At 40.5% G+C, this 14,529-nt stretch overlaps 1 protein-coding gene across 2 annotated transcripts; it reads left to right on the plus strand.

Annotated features, from left to right (window-relative positions):
- Positions 1 to 753: 753 nt before the first annotated feature.
- ubp1 (upstream binding protein 1) lies at positions 754 to 13,697 on the plus strand. Of its 2 annotated transcripts, none has more exons than XM_061059875.1 (16): positions 754 to 1,692; positions 4,179 to 4,330; positions 5,846 to 5,922; positions 6,123 to 6,228; positions 6,310 to 6,416; positions 6,561 to 6,713; positions 6,833 to 6,943; positions 7,804 to 7,911; positions 8,104 to 8,210; positions 8,298 to 8,352; positions 9,032 to 9,125; positions 9,226 to 9,316; positions 9,405 to 9,523; positions 9,625 to 9,767; positions 10,427 to 10,478; positions 11,495 to 13,697. In XM_061059875.1, the coding sequence occupies exons 1-16, from the start codon at positions 1,577 to 1,579 to the stop codon at positions 11,530 to 11,532; spliced, it is 1,629 nt and encodes a 542-aa protein (XP_060915858.1). In that variant the 5' UTR covers positions 754 to 1,576; the 3' UTR covers positions 11,533 to 13,697. The 2 variants fall into 2 exon arrangements, with proteins under 2 accessions (XP_060915858.1, XP_060915857.1); XM_061059874.1 differs by having other exon boundaries at positions 755 to 1,692; positions 7,801 to 7,911.
- Positions 13,698 to 14,529: the final 832 nt, after the last annotated feature.

Raw genomic sequence — 14,529 nt, forward strand, 5'->3', positions numbered from 1 at the left:
GGTGACTGCACAAACGGAGACAGTATACAGATTAAAAATATTAAGCACAAACGATGCAAAATATACAGTAAATTAAAAAAACATAAATATGTAGGGGTCTCTTCTACTAGTTTAGTGGTATCAATAATGTGTTTATAACAATATGCTAAAACTATTTGCAAATCATTGGAATTAAAAAAATATATATATATACACCAATGGGGATTCTTTCTGTATGAATGTATATTTTATGGATTCTAAAGACAAAGATTACGTGCATTAAAGACAAAATTCAGATAGCCTTATTCTCCATTTATGATTTCAATGCCATATATTTTAAGATAAGATAAGATAAGATATGTTTATCATTGTACAAGTACAACGAAATACTGTTGGAGCAAGCCTGTAGATGCCTAATATCAGAAATATACAAATGTACAAATACTAAAACCAAATATTCAAATAAGAAATACAATTAAATAATACGATATAGTATACAATATACAATTAATTTGCATTAATTTTTGCGTTACAATTGGCAACTAAACGGTTTTGAGATGTTAGCCAGTCATACATATCACAAGAGTAAGTACTACTTTAAAGAAAGTTGATGTTTTCAAGTTTAGATATTTTGTGGGAGGCACAGCACACGTCCATTTAGACCCTATGGACACAATGACGGAAGCCCAAAGGCCTCTGATTGGACGATCGCCCTGCGCTTGGCACAGAAGGTGGACGCTGATTGGTTGATCGACGTCCTGGCATCCTTCCTGAGGCTGGCGGTGGCAGCCCTGCAGGCTACACAGACCGACAGTCTATATGCTGAGGGAGCCATGTTGATGCCTGGTTTTGTGTCAATCGCTTCGTTGTGGATGGTTACAGGACTGCGCTTTGAGGTCTGGGAGCCTTAGCGGTGATTCTCGTACCGCGATGATAGGAGGAGAGCGGTCTGGGATGGTACGGTCAGAGGAGAGCTGCTCTTAGGTCACATCACACAGTGGATTGAAAGCAAGTTGATGCTAGTTAGCCTGGTAGCTAGGTAGCAACAGCTGTGCGGACGCTGCGTGGGATGCGGCGAGTGAACTAAAACAATCACCCTTGTTGCATTTTTCTGAGCTAACGTTAGCTAGACTGATTGAAGTGACCGCACCTGGAGAAACACCTGGGCTGCTGAATTCATGTTAGTCTTATTTGACTTGCCTTTGTGGACCTAGCTAGCTGTTTGCTAACGTTAGCATGCTGACAATCAGCTCGGGTCTTCAGTCACGACTAGCTAGCTAAAGAGGAGGCTAACGCAGCGTTACTATAAGACAAGTGGGGGAGTTCCGTGTTTGTGTGATAAACAATCCCCCCCCCCCCCAAAAAAAAAAAAAAAAAAACCTCGAGAGGAGATATGGCGACACATCCAGTCTGCGCGGAAAGCTATCAATTCGCCTTCCCAGCTTGCCAAGAAGCGGCTAACGGGCTAGCAGCATAACTTTCCTCACACGGTGTCGCTCACAAGCTGCAAAGCCCACTTCCTTGCTAGCCGAGTCCTCGTACCTGAAGCAAGCTGGCGGCCCTCCGAGTAGAAGCCGAGGACAAGGAGCTGGGGCCGATGGCCTGGGTGCTGAAGATGGACGACGCCACGATAGAGTCGGGGCTGGTGCACGACTTCGATGCCAGCCTGTCAGGCATCGGGCAGGAGCTGGGGGCTGGAGCCTACAGCATGAGGTTAGACACGGAGTCAACACAGCAAGCCTCATAACATTATACAAGGTCTTTAGAGAGAGAACAACACACTGTCTTCAGGAGGTTACTTTACATCCTCCCTGCCTTGGAGTGTGATGACTTCTCTTTGTTTTGGGATTTGGAGTAGGCTAGTCATTGCAGGGTACAAAATGATCTTTTAACCCAAACTCGAGCAGAAAATGTGTCCCTCATATGTTGCACAATGACAGACAAAGACATATCTGATATGATATCACCCGCCAAAAACATAAGCTGAGCTTTGTGTACATTTCATATCAGGAAGTCTGCAAGAAAGGCCTTGTTTGGCCCCGCAGACTGGCAGATCTATCAGAACAAATGTATGGCTTTGTTTCTCACCAGTGAGGAGGGGGAACAAAGTGCTGTATATAACATGTATGGAGAAAGATCTGTTTTGTTTTTATTGCAAAAGATGCATATAGGGTTAATTGACTTGGAGGTATAACTTGCAGAAGCTGATTTTTTTTTAATGAAGCTGTCAAAAAAAATCTTTAACATCCATGTTTGAAATGAAAGGATGCATTTTTCTTGAATAATTATTTACTGAAATAATAATGTAAAACAACTGTTGCTTCTCCCTGATGATAGATAACAATCAAAGAATTTCTGTTTTTTTAGCCCATATCAAAACGGCATCACAGTTGCTTTAGAATCTTACTATATCATCTAAAGTTGGAAAAGTTTATTTTTTATTTTTTATATCAGATCAACGTCTACCTAAACAAACCTAAGAATCAGGCAGAGCACTTGATACCATCTCCTAAAACTGTGACGTGGGGGAAAAAAAGGATCTTTTGCGTTACATGCTGAGTTGCTTCGTTGGAATCCTACCAGTGTCAGGCATTCAAAATAATTAGTTGGTCATTGAGTTTTTTGACAAAGATAATCTGTATTAAATTTGGACTGTTTCATAACCTGTTGATATTCTCTTGAAGTAAGTTTAATTAAATGACCTCAGGATTTTCACAAATGCTTAGGTCTCATGATTCGTGGAGACGCATGTATTCACCTGTTGACAATGTGTCTGTAGAAGATGGTTACATTTCCTGTCTGTCTCTGTTGAAGTTGGGGGGAACTGTGCCTGGTTTTGAATGGCATTGTTGTAAACTGCCTGTTCAATTAGTTACTCTTGGTATGTGTGCACTGTGTTATATGGAGGTGATATACATATATATATTTATGTTATGGGAGGTGATAATTGTGTGGCAAAGTCGAGCACCTCTCACTACATGCGTTTATCCTATCAGCGGCTTCTTCAGCCATCTGTCTTCTTGAGTGCATTTATCTGAGTGTGCGATGAAGAGTTTCAGCAAGCATATTAACTCAAAAATGTTGAGTTGCATTGAAGTTATTTAGTGAAAGCAGGAGGGAGTTGCATCCAGGGGGCGGGGGGCAGTGGTATCTGTGGTGTTGGGGTGAGTTACAGGGCAGGTTTGGAGTCAGCAGCTGGTAGGAACAGAATGTCTCGGTGCAACCAGCTCCTCAGGTTTCAGGAAGCAGACATAGTTTTCCTGGGCAGTGGGGTAAGTAGGGCTGCGGCACCCGGGTTGGCACTGCCAAGAGCTGGGCACCCGCTCTGAAGAGCAAATCACACCAGCAAGAAGTGGTTTGACTAAATGTAGCAGGCTGCTGTTTGAAGATGAAGTTGTTTTGGGTGGAAGGTGCTGTTAGGCACTTTTTCTTAATGTAAGTCTGGATCAGGTTAAAAGCAGCATATGTTTTCCATCTACTGAGATGCCACGATCTGCATTTCTTTGTGTTGATAAAACTCATTTTCTGCAATCAAATATACATAAACACACACTAGGTTGACTATCCCAGAGCATTTGTCAAGGTGAGCTGAGGACAGCTTTCCTGTCTAGAGTCGCTGCCAATTGTGAAGGATAGTGTGTAAGTGTTCGTGTGTCAGCAGCTCAGGCTATCTCTGGACGTTTTTGTTCATTTATCCCTCTGAGGTCTCATGCATACATAATAGAGAGCCATTTGATCGATTGAGAGCCCTCGTCACTAATTCTAAAATAAGCCAATCCATTTAATCATTCTGCACTATGAAGAGGGCAAGTTTTGTCTTACAAAAGAAGGAAAATGCAACAGTTTAAATAACTCAAAGCATTGATATGTTTAAGAGAAAAATGCAAAGTAGAAAAACAAGAACGTCCAATTTAAAGAATAAAAAAAGTTTCTTGTTGCCTTCAGCAAGGGCATGCTGATTGTTCCCATCAGGATGGATCCCTCTTGGTTGTAGAGATTCAATAAAAGCTTAGATTAATAGTAAATAATGAGCCAGTTTAACATCATTATGAGTCCAAAAGCCAAATAAAATAGTGATCAAACTGCTTTTGGAACAACTTTCAAGCTGCCACAAATGCTTTTTAATAATGACTTCTGTTTTTGCGGAACTGTCATGCTCACGTTCTCTTTTTGTTCTTCCGTTCTTCTGTCTCTCTCAGTGATGTTCTGGCTCTGCCCATCTTCAAGCAGGAGGACCCCAGCCTTCCTCCTGAAAACGAGACCAAAAATCCCCCATTCCAGTATGTGCTGTGCGCCGCCACCTCCCCTGCTGTCAAGCTGCATGACGAGACGCTCACATACCTAAACCAAGGTGTGACACCTGTATTTAAACCGTAACATATGAAAAGCACTGCAGATTAACAACTATTTAATGAGTTGATGGCATGTCTCACAGTGCAGAATCCTTCCATTAAAGTCTTGTTTACATTCTCTTTTAGACTGTATGTGCTACATTTCCAGTATTTAAGACAGATATTTTTTGCAAGCCAGCTCCAACGAGAAACATTCAAACTGTAGCAAGAGAGATACAGCATCAGCTTGCACCATCACCGTAGTTTGAACATGAAGGAAGACAACTTATTAAATTTTGAAAGTGCCAGCACTTCTATATGCATTGAAAACTGTTCAGCATCAGTGGTGTGCAAGGACTGGATTATAAAGAGGATTGAGACCAGAGAGAAAAGGGGAGAATGAAACTGCATCTTGTTCAATTCTCAGAATGTCTGTGAATCTATTTTATAGTAAAATACATGGACAGCAGGGGCTCTGGTTGCTGAGTGGATAGTTTGTGTGTCCCATGTACAGAGGCTGTAGTCCTCAAAGTGCATGGCCCAGGTTTGAATCCAACCTGTGGATACTTTCCTGCATGTCAGTCCCCACTCTCTTTCTCCTCTATTTCCATTTCTATCCACAATAACAAAAATAAATCTTCCAAAAATTTAGGTTGGTCAGTCCAAAGTATTTTTAATTGGGCCTTTAACTTAGGGCACATTGATACTAGACCCAGCTGCTCCGTACCGTGCTTAAGTATGATTGTAACCCTCTCCCTTTTCTCCACTTGCCTGCACTCACACTGCTCCAGGACTAACCGGGCCTGAGCACGGTTACCTCTTGTGGCCTAAATAGCGTCGCAATAAAACACATACATGGCTTCACATGATCATGATCTTTACAAGACAGGAGGACTATAACTTAACATCAGAGAACAACATAGAGAACAAGACTGCAACTTTACTCACTTTGTGGCTTATTTTGAGTCATTTTAGTCAGATAAAGCCATAAAACTCCGGGATTTCTCAATAATGGAAGGCTGTCCATGTTCCCGTGCTTGTGCTTGTGTATGAACTGTACCGTGCCGAAGCACACCTCTTCCAAGCATGCCAGGGCCAAGGAAGTGAACCGTGCTTATCAGAGCACTCACACTAGTCAACCCAACAGGACTTTGAGGGTGTAGCGTGCTTAGGCACGGTAACGAATGCCTAGTGTGAGTGTGCTGTGTCTTAAGGTCTATAAAGTCCACTGGAAAGAGGCTTCCCCTTAAATCATAGATTAACTGGATTTTGTTAAAATAATCTAAATAAAATATCCGCCAAGATTGTTTCTCATTGTTGATTGATTAAAAATGGAGGTAGTTTAACTGGTCGTACATACACATGGAGATGTTCTGATGCTGCCATTACACCTGATGAAGGTCGGTTAGACAGAAACGTGATTCTATTCATATATCAGCATAAAGACTGTGCAGGAGTTTTCCTCATCGTCTTTATAAAAAATCTAATAATTTGAAATACTTTAATTGTCTTTCTCATTCTTTCTCTCCCTCCAGGCCAGTCTTACGAGGTGCGTATGTTGGATAACAGGAATCCAGGGGAGCTACCAGAGCTCACCAACAAGATGGTGAAGGTGAGAAGATCCTCTCAGCATATCCATTGTTGGCTTGTTTGTGATTTCTAATGTGACGCTAGGTTGTAGTCTTTACTTGCTGTCCATTTATAATGAAACATGAAGTGCTCCCACATTAACTAATAAGTCCTATTTCTCAGGACCACCTGAGGAGAACCCAGAGCTGTGATAGTTATGTTTCTGTGTTTTTGTGTGTGTAGAGCATAGTTCGGGTAGTGTTTCATGATCGCCGGCTGCAGTACACAGAGCACCAGCAGCTGGAGGGCTGGAAGTGGAATCGTCCCGGTGACCGTCTCCTTGACATAGGTAATGATGCCCGGCAAGAAACGAATACTTGTACTGTCCCATGTGTTATCCTACATTTAAATATCTGTGTGTGCGAGATAGATATCCCCATGTCAGTGGGCATTGTGGAGCCAAAGACTCACCCCTCCCAGCTGAACGCGGCAGAGTTTCTGTGGGACCTGAACAAAAGAACTTCTGTTTTTGTGCAGGTGACACACACACACACACACACACACACACACACACACACACACACACACACACACACACACTTCAGCCCCTCTCTGTGATGTCAATTTGGGTGTGCCTCTAAATTTAACATCAAACACATTTTGATCACACGCTGTCTGCAGGTGCACTGCATTAGCACAGAGTTCACTCCCAGGAAGCATGGCGGAGAGAAGGGCGTCCCCTTCAGGATCCAGTTCGACACATTCGCCCTGGGAGAGGGAGGAGAGTACACAGAACACCTCCACTCTGCCTCCTGCCAAATCAAAGTCTTTAAGGTGCACGCTGGCTTTTTTATTATAGAGGGGGGAGTTTTTACACTACATCTCATGCAAGCTCTAGAAAAGGTTCTTCCTATTCCTTAATGGTCTCCTGCTCTTCTCTGCTTCCTGTTTAGCCAAAGGGGGCGGACCGTAAGCAAAAGACAGACAGGGAGAAGATGGAGAAACGCACACCTCAAGAGAAGGAAAAGTACCAACCTTCTTATGATACCACTATCCTGTCAGAGGTCAGTACGCAGCTGTTATTGACTGAACATCAGCCAGGCTTAAAGACCCCATGTTAAATACATTTTCATCTTTCATGTGTCAGTTTGTGAAACCTATAGAGGATGTGATGAGCGCTGCACGCCACTTTCAAACCAATTGCACATTGTATCCCTGATTCTCAAACATAAATGTTGGCTAGAATGTGGCTGAATGCTAATGGTAGCTAATACTTTATTAAATATGTTTTTAACTTCTAATATGGCCCGTTGTGTCTCTAGATTTTCAGTATTTGTTGACTATGTACTTTCTCATTAATTGGGAAGATTTGAAATGAAAAGAGTTAGTCAGATTTGGGAGGTTAACATGACTTAAACCTGGAGCATAACAGTTTGGGCTTCCCACCCTGAGTGTGAAATCACTGCAACATGGCTGCCATGGGAATATGGTCTATTAGTTGATAAAGACATCTGTGAGTCCCTAAAATGCTAACCTTTTACCTACTGGGCTCAGTAGATCTGTCTGTCAATCACCATTGTCCTGACCCTTCTATAGATATATACATATAAAAAGCAAGATTACAGTCAAACCATAATAAGGTCACTTCTTCAATGCATGTGACCATGTGTTACAGAATAATCACATTTTTATTTTGCCAGGCTTACCAGTCTATAAACAAAACTGAAGTAAATCCAGTTAAACAAAATTACACAAACACACACACACACACACACACACGCATATGCTATATATATAAAATCCTTAGTCCAAGCTGTGAATAAAATTGTATGCTGTATGTCGCACTAGGGGCTGGCTGACTAAGTGTGTTTCTGAAGGTTGTGTTTCTTTGGCAGTCTAACCTTTGCTCTGTGTCTATAAGCAGACAAGACTTGAACCCATCATAGAGGATACCGGCGATCACGAGCTGAAAAAGTCCAGCAAGCGGACACTTCCCGCTGACTGTGGCGACTCCCTGGCCAAGAGAGGCAGTGTAAGCACCCAGCTCCTCTTGCCCCAATGATCCACCCACACACACCCTAAGCCTTCTCTGTAGACATCTGGCTGAAGCCTCAATCTTAAAAGAAAGACCTTCAGAGCCTTCATTTCCATGTATCTGGTTGGGGTGGAGATGCTGTAAAGGTTTACAATACATTCTAAGATTTTCATATTTCTTTCTCCTTAGTGCTCCCCGTGGCCAGATAATGCCTACGTCAGCACCAACCAGGCAGCTACTCCCACCTTCAGCTCCGCCCCGCTCTCCACCTACACAACCTCCTCAGTACCTGACAGGTAACTGAGAGTTTCTGTTTGTGTGTTTGTTTTCTTTCACTGAGGTTTTTGTCTCTCTCACCACTCTTCTTTTCTCTTGTGTTGTAGTGATTCTTCCTCACCCAATCACCAGGCAGACCCTGGTAGCCAAGGAAACTCTGAGGTAAGTCTGCACTTGTCTTATTAAATATGTAAACTAGTAGAGAAGTAACAGAATTAAAGTTTTCCACAACAGACACTTTGAATTATAACAGTAGAAAAATTTAACATGAGCTCAACAAGCAGAGATCCTCAAGCTGCTCTGCGTGGTCTACTACGAAGCGGGATTGCCGTTATCACGGTAACTTCTGATCTCTTTATCGTGGAGCTGTGTGAGCTGATCGTGAGAGGGGAGGAGGGAGCGAGACCGTACATATAAATAGATTAGCCTACATTAAAAAACATTGTGTTCACTACATATATTATCCTTCAACTGAAAAAGACAGAAAACGCTCTGGAGCCATGTAGTTGTCTGCAAAATGATGCAGACTTTTTGTTTTAATTGACTCAATGTCGCTCCGTTTGTAACTGCTGAGGCAAACTAAGTGCCATTATGTTTTGTCCACTGCTCAGGCTCTACGTGACTTTAAAAAAAGAACATTTTCAGAATGTACAATTTGTCCACTAAATGATCACCTGATCAATTAAGAATTATTGTTTGTTGAAGTGCTTATATCATCATTTGTTATAGTTTATGTACTTAACCAATAAAGTTTAATGATTGATAACTCACTGGCTCGGAAAAGCAGAAGTGTCTTCTCTACATAAACCCTTCATCATGTGTTTGTCTGCGTCCTGAGCAGCAGCTGAGCCCCACTGCCTCCATACAGGACGCACAGAAGTGGCTGCTGAAAAACCGCTTCAACTCCTACACACGGCTCTTCTCTCACTTCTCAGGTACACACACACACACACACACACACACACACACACACACAGTATGGAATGTAGTAACAGCTGGAGTAAAAGTGACATTTTTCTCTCATTTGTCACATAGGTTCTGATTTGTTGAAGCTAACCCGGGATGACCTGGTCCAGATTTGTGGACCAGCAGATGGGATCAGACTCTTCAATGCACTCAAATCCAGGTGTGACAGGAAGTGGTATTTGTACTCAACTTTTTGAAGTTGCTCGTACAGTATGTGTCATTGCATTCATCTTAATCTCTGCGTGCAGGTCAGTACGTCCCAGGTTAACAGTGTACGTCTGTCAGGAGTCCCCTCCAGAGAGCCCCCTGCTGGAGACACAGGGCACCAATGAAAACGAAGAACCCAGCATTTCCTCAAATTTACACGGTAAACAAGCTTAACAGCATCATGACAGTGACATTAGTCCAAAGTGTAATACATTGTGTCCTTATCAACCTGAGCATAAAACCTCTTCTATTTCCTTTCAGTGTATCATGCTCTGTACTTAGAGGAGCTCACAGCTGCAGAACTCATCCGCAAGATGGCATGTGTGTGCTGCCTTCCACTGGGGAAGATCAACCAGGTGTACAGACAGGGTCCTACTGGTATACTTATCCTGCTCAGTGACCAGGTACACACACACACACACACACACACACACACACACACACACACACACACTTCAGCACCTTATAAATATTCTACCAGTAGAGGGCTCTTTGTTGTTGTAATAAAAAAGATGAACTGGAGTAGACACTCAAAATACTTCACTATAAACAGGACATTATATATATTATATATACATACAGATGCTTGTAGGAATGTTCAAGATGATGGGGGTCAATAGTATAGTATACATTTATAATTCACCTTTAGAATGAACTAATTTTCCAGTCATTTTTGTCCTAACCCTTTAATTTATGTTTCCTTTTAAAAATGCTTTCTTTGATTCATCCAAGTATACAATACTTTAATGTATCAATGTACTTTTTTCAACTCTATATAATAATTTTTGGATGTCCCTCAAGTTTAAATGTATCCAGGCTATAAAAAGATGCAAAGATAGAGCTTAATTAAGTCAAGAGTTAATGGAAAGACTGCATTTTAAAATTACTGTGTAGAGAAATAAAAAAGACTGTGTGACTGTTTAGTGTTCAAGAGCAACAGCTCCACTGTATGCAATGACTTACTTCATTTGCATGTCATTTACATCCTCACACAGCTTTTGTACTGAATAACCACTGTTTACTGCAGCCATATTTCACCTTATCTTTGTTGTGTATTTTACAGATGGTTTACAACTTGGCTGACGAAACCTGTTTTTTGATCAGCACTGTGAAAGGTGAGCTCACGATGCTGCGATATCAGGGACTGTGTAGCACTTATTCTTGAGAATTAGGACAAATCTTATCCTTCTGAAAAAAACAACTTTAAATGACCACTACACTAATTCAATGTTATAACTTTGAAATAATTTATTTTGATGAAATACATCTATTTGTAAGATTTATATATATATATATATTATATATATATATATATATATAATGAATTTTCTCTGCTTTCATTTTTTTTGAGGTTAGGGTTTAAATGTTTTTTAAAAAACATTTAAACCTGCCCTGTGCTTGGAAAAAAAAACCTCATCCCAATAATAATGTAAAACTTAAACAATTTGTCAAAAGCATTAAAAATCTTAAACTAAAAAGACCTACTTATAACATATATGTAAAGAAAATACTATTATAGTCATCACTTTTTTTTATGAAAATGTTGGACCGTTAAAGTTGTGTCCCAGATCTTTGTCAACTCTGTGAGACTTTTACAAAAACGTAATTGAATCCTACATAAAAAAGGGGTTAGCTGCATCCTAAGGACCCTTGTCTAAATTCCTGGTTTCTTAAGGGGGGGGTGCTGCTTAATCACTGGTAAGCTTTCTGTTATTGCAGTAATAATTAAATATTGCTATCAGGTGTGTCTCACTGGGCAATTCCATTGCCCATTAAAATCAACTAAACAATGTTTATGGTTTAAAAAAAACTGTAGTTTGGTTAGCATTGCGAGAACTGTTCGCAACTTCGAATGTTTTTTTTTTTTTAAGGAACTCAAGTCCTCAGCTGCAGAAAATGCAATTTTTTTATAAAATAATAATAAAGCACAGGGAGGTTGGCCCATTACAAAGTTTAATAGCCAAGACTTCTTTTTTTTAATTATATTTTTCCAGCATAATTAAAGAGTTAAATAGAAAAACACAGAAAATAGGATTGTGTCCCAATTCTCAAGAATGACTGCTTATTTTGTAATTTCAGTAGATCCCCATTGGACAGGGATTTAATAAACCTCTTTCTCCTTCCTACACAGATGAACTGGGCGAAGGACTCCATCTAATCCTGAAGTAGTGTGGAGAACAGATGGCATCACTAATACATCACCCTCTGTTTTGGAGCAGAAGCCTCCTCTCCGTCCCTCCCTCACCTGCCTCCCACTCTTTCCTCCTACTTCCTCCTGTTCTCTCTGAATGGCTCAATAGATGGAAAGGAGAGAGACTGTGCTAAAAGCCATGTAAATGTTAGAATCTGACATGGGTGTGTCCACTGTTTCATATTGAAAACACTATTAACTGAGAAGATTAGGTAAAAGAAGAGAGACCGGAGGGGGATATGGAGTCAGAGGAAACTTAATGACGTTGTATGTATTTTGATTTTATTATTTTATTTTGCCTTTTAAATGCTTGTGTTGAGGGAGGGGGGAGGCTCCAGCAGAGAGGTTAGAGTTGCATTCAGGCTTGAAGGAGGAATAAAAAAGAAAGCAGAGTTTCCTTATTGCTCGTTGCCCTTCCTACACAATGCACACAACCACCACTAGGCCAGTATTTGATAACCTGTACTGCTGAACAGCATGCGATCTCAACACACTAACCTGCTTGATGGAGAAATCCAACTTACTCTGCTTAACATTCTCGACAAGGGTTGTCTAAATGAACCATTCTTTTAATGGCTGAGTTCGATGACCCCTGAAATATTCAGGACAAATTTATGGATGTCACAAACATTTTATTTGATTTTTTTCTTGGGAATTTGTCAAATGGACTGACTTCATTCACTCGTATAAAGTCCAGCCATATCTTTGTCTCTCAACATGTGTCCTGTTTGGCTTGCGCTTTAACTGTTTTTAGTTGATGCTTTATTTATGGATCAAATGTGTTTGATGCTCTCATTGAATTTACTTGTTTCTGGTGCCATATCGGCTTTTTTTTTTTTTTTTTTTTTACTCCAAACTTTTGCTCACATTCACAAACACAGTGGACATCTTTGACTCCTCTGTGCTGACTCTGCCACAATGCTATATAGGAGTGAGGTTTATTCCTTCTGGGTTGTTGCCCATAAATGTCAAAACAGAGGAACAAATCTTCTGACAACTAACTCACGGACAAGGATGCCTTCTCCAAAAAAAAACCTTCTTTAATGTGGACCAAACAGGTTTCAGGTTGATAGGCATTTTCTGAGGGAAAACCCCTCCTTGATTTGGTACACCTTGGTCACTGGAACATTTGTCAAATTGATCAAATGGCAAATGAAACTAGTGGAGTTGCTTGTGCGCTGCATTTACATAAGGCCTCCATTCCAGGATCTGCTCTGCAAGAAACAAACCCAACACATAGGAGGCTGGTAGAAATGTATCACTGCAGTAGCCTGGTTTTAATAGTCTTTAACTGATGACTAGAAAATCATGGCAGCTCCACATCCATCTTCAAAATGTTTTCAATGTAGCTTAAGTGCAAGGTGTTGGTTTGCAGGGCCTTTACATTTGAAAAGTTACAGAAAGTCTCACACAGGTCCTTAGTTTAGTTCACCCTCCTTTTTAGATTTTTTGTGCATAATGTCTGGCAATTTGCATACATTTTGAGCGCCTCAAAGTGTCAGATGGTGTGTGCGTGCGTGTGAGCATGTGTTTTTCTTTTTCTTTCAAAGAATACTTAATTATGTCAGTTGTTGTCATTAACTCTTTCCTGTTGGTATGATGTAAGTTTTTAGCTTGCTATTTAGTAAAGAGCATGTGGAGGATGGTAAAAGGAGAGAGGGAGATATACTCTGTTTTTGATGAGTTGACCCCTCTGTTTTTCTCCAAAAGTTAGAGACCAAGTCTGTACTGAAAACTCACAAAACTCAAGCTTGATGTTTAGTCAGTAGTCCTACAGCCACAACCTCGTTATACTCACCTGAAAGAAGGAGAAAAAATGATTTAGAGACTAAAAAATTGCTGTTGATGTCTCACCATGCGCCAGAGCCAGGACTGTAGCTCTTGTGATGTTTACAAGGCAAAGTTAACTGTGTTCATAGACTCAAAGAATTCGTGAGTAATAGAATGGATGTGACACCAAGTTTTGGTCCCCCAAAGACCTGACCCAGTCGTTTGTATGTCTGTGTGAGACAGTGTAAGCAGGAGAGGTGACCACAGTTCATGTACAGCCTAATGTCAATGATGATGCTTCTCATGTGAACAGTATCGTATGCTGGAGATGTACACAACCACATGTGCTGGGAATAAATGATTTCATAACTTTTTCTAGTGTCCTGCTTCACCGCACAATATATTTGTTTACAAAACTCACATACAGTTCATAAGATGGCAATTTTTATTCAATTTGGTCCGTCATATTTCTTGCCTTTGAATGTTAGCTTAGTTATTCCAGTTCCCTATCTTTTTTATGTTTAAATGCATGTGTATTTCAAACTGGAAATCCTCCTTTTTAAGTTATTACATTCCCTTCTATCTGAGATTAACCTGGATATATTGTAGACTTTTCTTTACCTCTTTGTTGGAGGACAGGTGGTGTCTATAATAGTTGCCCTAAAATGACCACACTTTTGAAAACGATAATCCAAAGATAATCAATGTTCTGTGTTTGGAAATCCTGTATTTGAGCACAGTGGTTAACCTGTGTAACTACATGATATCAAAGGTGACGGTCAGAAACACTGGCCTTTTGTTGTAGGACAGTGAATTGATTCTGCAGGGATTCTTTCAGGTTGTTGAGCAGATTGAGAACACTAGAAGACACTTTCCTAAAGGTCTCCATCAGCGGGATGTTTAGGATTCAGATTCATGCTTAATTGTCTTCTGAACATTTTGTTAAAGGCTAAATAGCAGGGATCAATTGAGGATAGAGTTGTTGCAGTTGATTGTCAGACCTGTCAGAAAAATGTGTCGTCTTTTTCTTTTAATTTATTTTTCAGTACTGCCCTTGTAATTTTACATTCAGGAGATTGATCATTAAACACAGTTTCCTATCAAAGTTTAAGCGGCTAAAGCTCATTTTCTTTCAATAACGTATTTTTTATTTGTTAATCTACTGATTCTGCGCGGTGTGCGTCGCAGTTTCCCATGACGTATAT

The sequence above is a fragment of the Labrus mixtus genome, chromosome 16 (genome assembly GCF_963584025.1).
Source record: "Labrus mixtus chromosome 16, fLabMix1.1, whole genome shotgun sequence".
NCBI classification, from domain to species: domain Eukaryota; kingdom Metazoa; phylum Chordata; class Actinopteri; order Labriformes; family Labridae; genus Labrus; species Labrus mixtus.